General features: G+C 38.5%; 1 protein-coding gene across 1 annotated transcript; it reads right to left on the reverse strand.

Annotated features, from left to right (window-relative positions):
• Positions 1–9,888: 9,888 nt before the first annotated feature.
• Positions 9,889–12,080, reverse strand: LOC116931460. The gene is made up of 2 exons (XM_032939095.2): positions 11,482–12,080; positions 9,889–10,775 (listed from the first exon to the last, which is right to left on the reverse strand). The coding sequence occupies exons 1-2, from the start codon at positions 11,834–11,836 to the stop codon at positions 10,675–10,677; spliced, it is 456 nt and encodes a 151-aa protein (XP_032794986.1). The 5' UTR covers positions 11,837–12,080; the 3' UTR covers positions 9,889–10,674.
• Between the last annotated feature and the right edge of the window lie 658 nt (positions 12,081–12,738).

Below are 12,738 nucleotides of genomic sequence, written 5' to 3' on the forward strand. Positions count from 1 at the left end.
CCAGCCATTAGCTGTAGCTACGGGTGTTCTCTCTCTTTCATCCCACCTTCTCTTCTTCTTTTTGAATATTATCTTTAATTTTATGTGGAAAAAAAAATGAAACTTCTCGAGAAAAAAAAAAATTGCCAACCGTAATTACAACGTCGTCTGCTTTAAAAAAACTGACTTTGGAAGAGAAAAGCGTTCGTGCTTCGGAACGAATAGAGACTCCCATTTATTGTGTATTTAAAGTAGCTGTTTTTGTGGTCGTGTTTGGAAACATTGTTGATTTAAATCTCGTGTTTCTAAAAAGAAAAACATTAACCCAATGACCCAGTATCGGCTTATACATGGCAAAAAGGGAAGCGGGGTGCGACCCACCCAGTGAGCATAGCAGAACCCGTAAATCCTCTTCGTTAAAAATCGAAAAAAAAAGCTTTAATATATATATATATATGTATAAAGAAAGAGTTGGATTTAATGAGTTGACCCCCAGTTGTTGTTTGCTTTTTTTTTATCATCTACGGAACTATGGAAAAGAAGCAATTAACTAACGAATCGGATCGATTTACTATGGAACCAATCGGCGTCTTCTTTTACTTCGTTGATGCATTCTTTTATTTTTCAATCCATTGGTAAACTGTAACGTGTGTCACCACACACACAAAAAAAAAGGCTTTTTAAACGTCCGAGTGTTGCAGGTCATGCAACCAGGTGCATTTTAAATCTCTGCCTGGCAACACGTCACTTTGTTTTTTCAGAAGCCAGACAGGCAGCGCCACCGCCACCATAACAAACCCCGAACCAAACAAAACGTCGTCCATTCGTCCTTGGGAAAAAAAGGCAAAACCACCGAACTCGTTTTCCACGTTCTTCCCTACAGGTTATAAAAAAAGCAAACAAAAAACAAGCTCGATTTGACAAGGGTCTCAACCCGTTCGATTGTGTCGTTTATTATTTCCTTGAAGGGATTCGAGAAATAACAAATCTCCTATGTGGCGTCGAAGATAAAAGAATAGAGAAGCCCCCGTCCGTGATTCTCTTCTTGTGATAACTAAATGGAACTTTCTATAGGAAGCGTTAACAATACAACCTTCGGAAAATATATTCTCCCCCCTCCCTCTCTTCTCTCCTTCTCATTGTTATATTACTGTTCGTTCAGAAGAGTTAACCTTGATCTCAAATCACTCCAGAAATGGGGTTGTTGAGAATTCAACACCAGCGTGAACGCGTTGCTGCTGCTGTGTGTTTGTGTGTATATATGCCAGTATAGCACCACACACACTACTAGTATTGAGTGTGTGTTAAAACTTTGGCTTGCCCATGTGTTATCCATCATCTTCTTAGCGCATTTTTCTTGAGCCTTTTTTTTTTCAAGTGTTTTATTTTTTTCCTTTCGTTTTTATCCCCCCTTCCGTTAAGAAATAAATAACAGTGCCATGCTGTACATTCGAGCCGTGTCTGGAAAAGATGTTGGTTGAGTGGTTTCTTGTTTATAAAAAGATCTCGGTCCCTTTTCTTTCTACACGCTTAACACTCAACAAACCATACGGGCTGCAGTTGTAATAAGTCCGGCCCCTCCATATGCATATTAGGCCTTTTTTTTTTTTTTATATGGAAAAAAGAAAAACGACTGTCATATCCACGACATTGGGAGAGGTTGACATCAACCTGCTGACATTTCTCATGCAGCGTGCAAAGAAAAGAAGAAGAAAAAAAAAATGTGTTGGATAGATTTCAAGCCGTTGACTGTCATCCGCGTAAAGAACTCTAGGTGAAAGTCCTCGCCTTAAAATAATGTAATGGATAGGCATGTCGGTGAAGGAAAAAGATTTCGATGGAATCGTCTTTCTGTTGTGGGGTATAACCCAGAGAGAGAACCGAGGGTTCTTTTATTGCAGTGTGTGTTGCGTGTCTTTGGTAGGGGGAAAAATCACGTTGCCCCAGGTGATGAAACATGGCTCACGTTTTCCTTATCTTCTTCTTTTTTCAAATGCAAGCAGGGGAGAGAGTAAACACTAGTGTTCATTCTCTATCTTCTTTGTCGACTTTGGTTGGAAGAAATTAATTCAAAAATGTATAGATATTTGAATATTATGTTTTGTGGTTAGACGCGTCTTCAATGGTCAAGTCCAATGGGGGGAATGAGAAAATAGCAGAGTTTGATTTCGTCGCCACCAGATGTCCAATATTTTTGTTCGTGTTCCGACGAGTTGTTGAACCTTCTCTTCTCGGCGGGAAAAAATACGTTCACCTCTCGACCGTTCAGTGGCCTCTTCACGCTGTTGAACAGACCCAAGAAAAAAGAAAACAAGAATTCTGTTCATCCATTCTCTTGTTTTTTTTTTTTTTCTTCCTTTTTTTTTTTTCAACTTCTTTTAACAAGTTGCTGTCGCTCGTTCTCCTTGAGCACTAAGCAGAAAGCGGGTGTTGATCCCGGGAAACTATTGCACGCCTCCCTTCTTTTTATGCTGCCCTCAGGGCTTGTTCTCATCAGCTGCGGTTCGTTACCTCTCAGTGTGTTTCGTTCATTTTCAGTTTTTTTATTTCCTTATCTTTTCAAATAACCGATGAAAAGAAATATGTTTGGTTGCCAATAGATGTGGTAAGGTCTTGACCTTGACCAATACAGTATTCACGTTCACGATTATTCTGAATGGAAGAATTAGAAGGAAAAAATTAAAACTTTTAAAATCTATTTTGGATTTGATTTCAAGTCTTTTGCATTTGATGCTAATTGGTGCTCTTCACGTAAACAGGGACGATTGGGACCAAGAGCTGTTCTGGTTCACGAAAACTGGTTATGCATGAACACGCCGACGCACCATTTGGTCACAAGCCCGAATGACTTAAACCTGTTCGACTGACGTTTTCCTAAGTTTATTACTCTGTTTGAAGACTAAATCACTGAAATTGGAGAGGAAGGGGCTTAAACGTGAAGAGGTTTAGTGGGTAAGGAGGAGTCGGTTCAAAAAGAAACCCCAAATTAAACAGATTGTTTTCTTTACGGCCTTTTTTTTTTTTAATGCTGGGAAATGGTAAACAAGTGAGCAAGTTCATACCGAACCAAAAAAAAAAAAAATCCATTAACATTTGATCTTATATGTTTTAGCTGATAAACAAATAGTACAAGACATAATCTCTTTCCGAAAGATTGATGAATGGATTTGTGTGGGAAGGAATGTCCAGGAACATAAGTGATTCTCTACCACCCAACTCTTTTAAGAAAACAAAATACCTGACATTTCTGCAAAACTGACCGCCAAAAAAAAAAAATGTTGCCATTCTTTAAAAAACACACACACACACACAGAACGTGTGGGTTATGCGCGTAGAAACCCTCCACACACACACACACACACAAAATATGTTTTGGGGACTCCCATCTGCGTCTTCTGCTATATAAACCCTTTTTCCCACGTTGCAAAACGTTTTCATGGGAACGAAAACATTTTTTTGTTGTCATTTTTTTTTTTACTTTCTTCTCCTTTGCAAAAATACAACCCTAAAAAAAAAATCTCGGCCTTAATAATGGGACATTCTTTGCTTGTCACAAATCTGTTTTTGACGTTACATTTTTTTGGGGGAGGATGACCCTTTCACCTAGAATGTACCGTGGCGTCCCTTCCGACTCACAAACAATCCAAATAATTTCCTTTTTTTTTTCCCCGGTCAAGTCTGCAAAGATTTAATTGAACGTATTTGATGTGCATTATCAAAACTTGTTTGAAAATTAAAGAAATGTTGTTTGAGAATGATTTCGTAATTTTTTTTTTTTTAAATCTAGCTTGGCAACGTCTATGAACAGTTTTGAAACTGTCACTGGAATTTGATGTTCCCTTTGACAAATAATAATTCCAGTTCAATTTCTAGCAAGTCTGGAAAAATGTTTTTTAAAAACTGAAAATAACTCGATAGGGTTTATTATTATTCAGTCAAGGGACAACTATCCCCCCCTTTGGCTTTCTCCTGGACGACAGCTAACCGAGCGAGCAGTAAATCCTGCCGTTCACAGTTGGTGTTTTTCTTTCTGGGACGAATGTGTCGAGGATTGTTTCTTGTGTTCTCAAAGTACGATCTCGATCAATGATAAGAAACCCCCCCTCTAAAAAAAAAAAAAAAATGGGGATCCCAGGGAGTCCCAGTGGTGATACTCAATGTTTTGGTGTCCAGGAACCCTTCATCTTTTTCCTTTGACAGTCATTTTGACCTGATGATGGTTTTGACCTGAACACCAAAGGGAAATGGCAGACATTGAGCCAATTAAGAGCGCCATGTCCACACACACACACATGAAGCAAAGCGAACCATCACTTAAACATTTTTTTTTTTTTTCGGCAAAAAAGATGATTTCCGTTTGATAACGCTGACGTTCATCGATGCATCAGACGCCATTTTACCGACACAACCAGTAGGCGTGACGTCTACACAATGAGATCCGCCGCCAGAGTTCTCCAGTAGACCAAAGTCGGTAAAACGAATTCGATATCTGCCAATTTTTTTATTTTTTCTCCTTTCAAACAAGTCAAGATCGGAATGCAAAACTCTACAACGAAAAAAAAAGAAAAAAATGGCCGTTAAAAACGTTTTTTTAAAGTTCTATTCGCGTTGAAGAAAACCATTCTTTCAAGAAAAAGAATCACTCTCAAGAAGAAGAAAAGGTTTCGTTGGAATAATATGTTGAGAAAACCCGTTCGACCGTCCGTTTTTTTTCTTCTTCTTCTTGAAAAGAATCAAAAGCCATCAAAAAAAGAAAAGAACATGTTCGCTTCGAAACACCCTCTGTGTATGCATTCGAAACGACTTTTTTCGGGGTGGTTTGTATGTATATATATATATGTTGGGGTGAAAAGGAAAGAAAAAAAAGAAACCCACGTGCGTTCTTACTTCCCAACCAAAAAACGTCATGTGAAATTCAAGATGGCCGCGTGTGGCAAACGAATCAACTGTAGGTTTTTTTCCAAACCCCCTCCCTTACAGTCTATAGAGCATTTGCACTCCACCCACTTGTATTCTTTCTTTGGGCTCTGACTTTTGTGGTCTAAAATTACACAGAATTTTCTTACAAGATGCAACAGCCAAAGCGGATTTTTATTTTGCTGTTAACGTAGAGGAAAAAAAAAAAAAAAAGGCCCCCCCTCCCCTATTTCTTCAAGAAGGGTGAGAGTGATATGAGTCACTCCTTTTGCGTCTCCTCCTCCTCACACAAGAAACGACGGGCACGCGTCCAAAAACATATGGGAAATTTTACATTTTCTTTCTTTCTCAAAAGAGGAGGAATATACCGCCGCTTCATTAAACTGGGAATAAATTATGAATTCATAACTTTCGTGCTTTTTTTTTTGTTTTCTTTTACCTCCGTGTCTAATCGGGAACGTAGCAAATGAGATGCACGTGAAAAAATCTAGGTAAAAAATAAAATAAAAAGGTACTTTGATTACTGAGCCGCGTGTGTTAGGGCCAACGGAGGAACCCCGTAATTCTTTAGCAACAGATTTTCTTTTTCCTTTTTTTTTTGACGCACTATTATTATTATTTATTAGTATATACCCCAAAACTAAAAAAGAAAAGTCTGACTCCCCGCAGTGAGTACAAAGTCGTTGCGTTTAAATAGATATACACACGTTTGTATATGAAACTGGTACACATAGTCCTAAGAGAAACCATTTTTTTTTTTTGTGCTTAACTTATTACCTTTTTACCCTAAAAAAAAAATTTAAATTTAAAAATTTTGAAAAAAAGGGGGGGAGGAAAAAAAAAAGATCTATCACCTGAGAGATGGGGGCGTTCGTCTGTCAAGACCCCCTAGCGGAATAGGGAGGAGTATGCTTACTTATGGGATATATATACGTGTGTGTACGGTGCCTATCTGTCGTGTTTGAGGGCTAAGCAACAAAACCACGTCCACTACACTTAATTGCACTCATCAAACATCAACGTTGCGATGTTACGTTGCTCGTTTATTGAGCATTTTCTCTCTGCCCTCCTCCCTTCTTAGAAATTCGTGTGTCTCTCTTACCTTTTCGCTGTAAATTGTGTGTATAACATTAGATAACGAGCACAGCTGTTTCTCCATACATCAAACCATACGGTTAGAAAAAAACAAAACAAAAAACATAATAATATATTTTTGTAATAAAGATGATTATCCATCTAGGCATTCAATCTTACGGGAAAAATTTACATATTTTAAGGCTTGAAAATATTCGACTTTAAAAAAAAAAGGCCGGGAATAAATAGCATTCCTTAAACTGTATATAAGATGGTACCGGATTTCGAATCCAGATTTTACCTAAAGGATTTTTTTTTTTTTTACCGACAAGACTTTTATGTAGTAGAGGGTCGATTTTGTTAGAAGATAATAAATTCTTTTTTTCTTTCTCGTTTTTTCTTACAAAAATCTCCAGTCATAAAACAGAACAAAAATATTTTTTTTTTTTGAGAACTAGAAACCTGGTTAGGGTATTTTCTTTTTTAAGACTTGTTAAAAAAAAAAAGAAAGAAAACTAGGCTCCATCGTATCCCTGTCTGGCAAAACATTTTAATGTCTAACGTTACGTCAGTTTAAAGAGGGGCTCAAAAAAAAATGAAGAACAGAGCGGATTAAGTCCTCCTAATAGGACCCTCTTATCGGTTTATGCTTCTAAAAAGAAAAATGCTCTTTAAAAAAAAAGTTTATGAATAAAAAATAAAAAATAAAAAATAAATTCTTTTTATAGTCTCGTTCGGGAGGTCCGCCGACTTTCGAGATTGAGGTCACACCTCAGATACATCTTCTCCCTCAACGATGTTGGATAAAAAGAAAGAGGATGGATCAATGCCTAAAGGCGACCGCAAACGCGTTGGAGAGAAGCGTAATCTGTCCAACCGAAAAAAAAAAGAGGAAAGGAAGAGAAATTTACATATTTCAAACGGCCACTATGACCGTAAAGAAAACATTCAAAAAACATTACTCGTGCATGACAACCGTGAACTTGCCGACATAGTCCGAGAATTTGAAAAAAAAAAAAATTGAAAATTTTAAATGTTTTTCTTTTGATGGATGTGATGGAAGTGGATAGTCGTTGGAGATACGAATGCGGGCGTAATTACACGGTACGCAAATCGGATGGAATTCACGGCTGTCTGACACAAGCGTTACTTCAAAATACAGTTATTATTTCCTTTCGTATCCAAAAACGCTTATCGATCACCTCAGGTGTGGATAACTTTCACCTGTTTTTTTTGTTTTGTTTTTAATTCACTTTGATCGATCACTTGAATCGTTTAAATGAAAACAAAAAATAATGGTTTGGGTTTCACTTGTTATTTTTCTCTCCTCGTTTCCCCAATTAAAACACGTGTTTTTGTTTTTTAGCTCTTGTCCAATAAAAAGATGGTCGTAAAAACGGTACGAGTCGAAAACATTTGTTGTTTTTTATTTCTCAACCAATAAAAAATTAAATCCCGAATTTCAGTAGAAATAAATAAATATATTATAAAAAAAAAAGAGGCAATTTTTATGAGTTTTTCAAACTTATTATATTGGGGGGGTTATATAGGAAGGCTGAGCAAAAGGCGAGAGCAACACCTCGGTCGGAGCCTATCGACTCACCTGTGATTTATGTCCAATTTTTATCTCTTCTCTGCTGCGAAAAACATGAAACGAAAGAGGCGCACAGGTGCGTCAAACGAAAGCCTGAAAATGACATCATCGTAAGTCTACAATAAAACTGTCTATTGGCTTGCTCTCCTTCTCTCTCTTCAAAGGCGATCGATATACAGTTTACCTGAAAGAACATATAACGTCATCATCTGGATAGGCGGAGCAAACAGGTGATGACCAACGGAAAATGAAAAATAAAAAATCGGGACATTTGGCGCGCTTCACTTGAAAGGAAACAAGAGACTTACCTCAAAGAAGAGGACGGCCAGTACTTGACCATTTGGGTAGCGAAGAAAACAGGTCGATTTACCTCCCCCCCACCAAAAAAACCTGCTGCTTCTGCAGCACGAAAAAAAGAAAGAAAAAACTTCTTTTGCAGCTGCTTCCGTTAGACACCCGTGCTGGCCCTGCTGTTATGGAGGTCAATTTTTATTTTAATTTTTTCTATCGGGCCCAATAACTGGCCCGTTTCCTTCAGACGGTCTTCCCATCCCCTCGTCTTGTCACCTGCCACCATATGACTCTCGGCTCTCTTTTTTTTTCTCAAGTATTTATGTCTTTGTTGTCCACACCTGCTCTTTTTCTTTTCGGAGCTCCCACTAAGAAATCGGATATAGGCTAACTCAGCACACACGTACCGCTGGCTTTCGTATTATTGTTTAGTGGTGTGTTTGCTGGTATGGGAAAATATAAAAGCCCACGTTGTTTTCCACATGCTGGGGCGTAAATCTTACGGGATTTGATTAACATAAATTTTTTTTTTTAAATAATAATAATTTTACATCATCGATTGAAACAAACCAGTTTTCTTGAACTGGTTTAATGTAACGGCCATTTATTGCAGACAACGATGATTATGAAAGAGGGGACGGGGAATTATCTTTTCAAATGAGTTCGGCTTCGTTTGACAGAGAGCGCTGCCCATCTTGTTGGTTAAACAAGAATGTTTCCCATCATTTAAGAAGAGGATAAGTTTCAGCTAAAAAAAAAAATTCTTTTTACGGCTTATTATCCCACGCTAACATTCTTGCACTGGAAAGAATTTCATGATAAAAAAAAAAGGCCGCGCTCAGATTCGATTAAATGAAGTAAAAAAGGTTTTTTTCTTTCTTTTATCTTTTTTTTTTTTTTTTAGGTATACTATATGCAGAGTATTATGTACATATATATAGCCCCCAGTCTGTGTTATCAATGAAGAGGATCCGTCCAAGAATTTTCGATCAAAAAAAAAAAAACAGTCTGAGGTTGGATTGATAGATTCTCCTCCCCATTCCGGCTGTATGAGTTAGTTTTTTTCTTTTTTCTCAAGTCAGCAAAAAAAAAAAAGAAGAAATGTATAATAAGATGGAAGAGGGGAAGAAGAAGAAAAAACACGGTACGATTGGAAAAAGAAAAAAGAGAGTTCCAGTCGATTAAATCAAAGACATTCTTTTTTTTTTCTTCTGTTTGAAGAGCAGGTGTGGTAGTTGTTCCCCCCCCCCCCTCACTAAAAAAAAAAAAAAAAACACACAACATCCAAGTCCATCAAATACGTTGGAGGCTGGGATTGTTTCCAGTTGAAAATATTTTCCCCTCTACTTCAATAGCCATCAAAAGGTAATTCATCTCTCTCTCTCTCTTTTTTCTTTGTGAGTAGTAGTAGTAGTAGTAGTAGCAAAAAGGGGAACAAGATGGCGAAGAATAGAATAGAAAAAAAAAAAAGAAACGGAAGAAAAGCTTTTTTTCTTTTTTAAGTCCAGGGGGGGAAAAGAAGTTAGCTGTGACTGATGACGCGTTGAAAATCCTCTAGCTCTCTCACTCATTCTCACCGGAAGAATATATACCTTTAGATCTATTTTTTTTTTTTCTATGCCACCCCCACCTTCCTTTTATTTGAATAAAGTTTAAAAAAAAAAAAAGAGGCTCCCGGCAAGCCATCTAAACGTTGTATACATAGATTTTTTTGAGGGGGGGCCTAGAGCATTGACACTTTGGCGGATTTCAATAGTGTTTTTTTTTCAATCACAATGGCGTCTGTTAAAGAATAGGAATAAAAAATGCAGAGGAAAAAGCGTAGATATTTTATACCTTTTTTAGTTGTTGTTCATTGTGAAATATTTTTACGATAGTTCCGTCCATTGAAAAATAAAAAGGTGTCTCTTCGAATCGATTGTCAAGGGAGAAATAGCAGAAAACAAAGGCCATTGGGTGTGCACCTGGTCTGTTTTCAAGACATACACTGGCCAACACCATTAAGAAAGAACATTGAAATCCTTCCAAGTTTGTTGATTTCTGAATTGATTGTATTCTCAGTCACGTGATAGATATATATATGTGTATATATAGTTGTAGAAAGACACTACGAAAAAACCAAGAAGAAAACAATTTTGGCAGCACGGAAATTTCGGGGGGAGGGGAAACGAACGTTGATTGGAAGAAAAAAAAAATGGGGGAATAGAGAGAAAAACAAAACACAAAAAAAAAGAAGGGGGGGGGGTTTGAGTGCGAGCGGGTACGTGAATCTCTTGGGTGCCAATGGGGGTGAGATCAAATCGAGCACAAAACAACAGACATCACAGACATTGGACACTTGACGTGTATGAAACAAACGTCGGGCTCGACACTTATGGTTATGACACGTGTTTGTTTTTCCCGCCACAAACATTGTTGATTATTTTGGTTGAAGAATATGTTCCCCTCGCCCCACACATTCATTTTTTTTTTGTCGAAACATTAATATATATACAACGTTTTTCTAAACAACATGATTGAAGAATAACTTTCGCAAACTTGGTGGGGATTACAAACAAAAACAAACAAAAAAAAATTGTTTTTCTCGCTTCATTGAGCGCGCGATGGAGAGATCACATGACCTGGACGAAACCAATTTGAGATCAGGCCGAAACATTATTTTTTTTTTCTTCCCCTCGTGGATCATTTTTGCTTTCTCACCCCCAACACCACATATATAATTCTATATAATATTTATATATATTTATATATAATTTGTTATCCCTCTGGTGTACATCATGCACGTTCGAGGATGCCTAACAGCCTGTTGGAGAGCAAAATCACGTTCGTCGCGCCTGAGGGGATGACTGCGTCCGCAATCGTTTGTTGTTGATGGACGACAAGGCACCAGAAGATGTTCGTTTGCGAGGTTGCAGGAATTCTGTTTTGACAATTAAAAACAAAAGAATTAAAAATCACGAATTGTTTTGCGATTCGTCAGTTTGAAAAATGGCGCTTTAGAAACCAGCCAATAGCAAACGACTTGCAATTAACTCCGCCCACAAGGAAAAATGAAAAAAAAAAAAATGGAGCTACATGCCCAGACACGTTTGGAAAGTTTCCCCACCGCGTCACGACTACACCTTTCAAGAAAAAGAGATACCGGGATATGTATTTTTTAAAAAAAGGATTTCTTCAAGACAGACGTGAATCATAATTCACCCCGTTCTTATTGACGATGGGTAGAGATATTCGTGATCGTCCAAAGAAGATTAGGATAACATGTGTTTGGGGTTGGATGTAGGGAGAGGAAGAGAGAGAAAAAAAATGGAAGGGGGAAGATAAAAAAGAAAAAAACCTCGTGTCTGTTGGAAAAGAAAATGAGGGGAAGAAATGGAGGGGGAGAGTTAAGGGTTTGAGGGTGAACACCTGCAGCTCATTCTCCCCTCCTTGGAAGGGGTCGCGTCTTCCTTTCCCATAAAAAAGAAGAACGGCGGGTTTTGAAGAGGGAAAAATCTAAATAAAATTTGAACTCCCAGACTTGAGAAAAGGCAGACAGTGTGTGTGAGTCACAAACCCCAAAAGATTTTTCCTACCCCCACCCCCTTCTAAATAAAAAAATAAAAAAAAAGGGTGAAATTCTGTACCTGTAATTTGCGATTGGCGTAAACGAGCTGGTGAAACGGGATCGTTCGTTTCCATGCGGTTGCATTGCGGTTCGTCGGGTTGCCACTTGAATTGGCCGTCCATGGGCTGTTCGCGGACAAAGTCAAAGTTCCAACGTTGCGAGTCGGTTTCGGTTTGGCGTTGCAGTTCAGCGGCAGCCTGTTGCAGAGCTTCCTCCGGCGACGACGGTAAGCCAAACAGGCATCGCTTCACTCGCGACAAACAGCCCGCGTTGGGCACAATCCGCGGTCGTCCTCCTCCACCCAAACGGGAATACGAGGGCAACATCATCCTCACGTCGAGCGAAACGGGAGCGGCAAGAACTCGGGTACTCATGACGATTGGCGGCAGCGAATGATCCAAAACAATTCCGAAATTCAGACGAAAAATGGCGCCTAGTTTAACACACACACACTCTAGTGGATATGTTGTCAGTCTCCTTGACTATTTGGGTGTAATAGATGCACACGATTTTTTTTTTTTTTTTTTCGAAGACTTTTGAGGTGAAGAAAATAAATTTGACGTTCACCCAAAACTTGTACACTCGGCGGAGGTCTAGCGTCTTCTGAAGGCTTTTGGGCTTCACACACGCCGTTACTACGACAGTGCGACGCATTTACTACGATGAGACCTCCCGCCCATGGCGTTGAAGCTCTCCACCAATCAGGTGGCAGCTTTGTGCGCGCCAATACCAATGGCCGGCTTTAATGGCGTTCAGTATTTTTTCGAGCGCGTTCCCTTACATATCGATGTGTGCGTATAATAAAAGTGTACCGTACGACATTGAACTCGAAAAATCTGAAAACATTTGATTTGCTTAATCTGATGAACGTAGATTTTGGCCACGTACAACTGAATTTCTTCGGTAGTAAACAGTTTCAATTGCTACCTTAAAAATGATCAGAATTCTATCAGGGAATACTTGAATTTGTTTCTATTTCAAGAAATGTTTAGTTGCACTTTAGTCTGAAAGAAAAAAAATAGGCACATTTATTTTTTTGAAAAGTGTGGGGCCCTAGAGCTAAAGCGCGTATTCTTTCGACCTTGAAGCTCTACATCAACTCCACCCTCCGCCATGCTTGTATTTTACGCACGCCATCTATCGCCGCTACTACAACACTTTACAGCATAAACCGGAAAAAAAAGATTTATGAGTCTCAAGTTTTTTAGAGTTTCAAATCATCGTCAGAGGGCATTTCAATTTTGACTGATTTGAATCTGCAATGACGTAACACGTA

The sequence above is a fragment of the Daphnia magna genome, linkage group LG1 (genome assembly GCF_020631705.1).
Source record: "Daphnia magna isolate NIES linkage group LG1, ASM2063170v1.1, whole genome shotgun sequence".
NCBI classification, from domain to species: domain Eukaryota; kingdom Metazoa; phylum Arthropoda; class Branchiopoda; order Diplostraca; family Daphniidae; genus Daphnia; species Daphnia magna.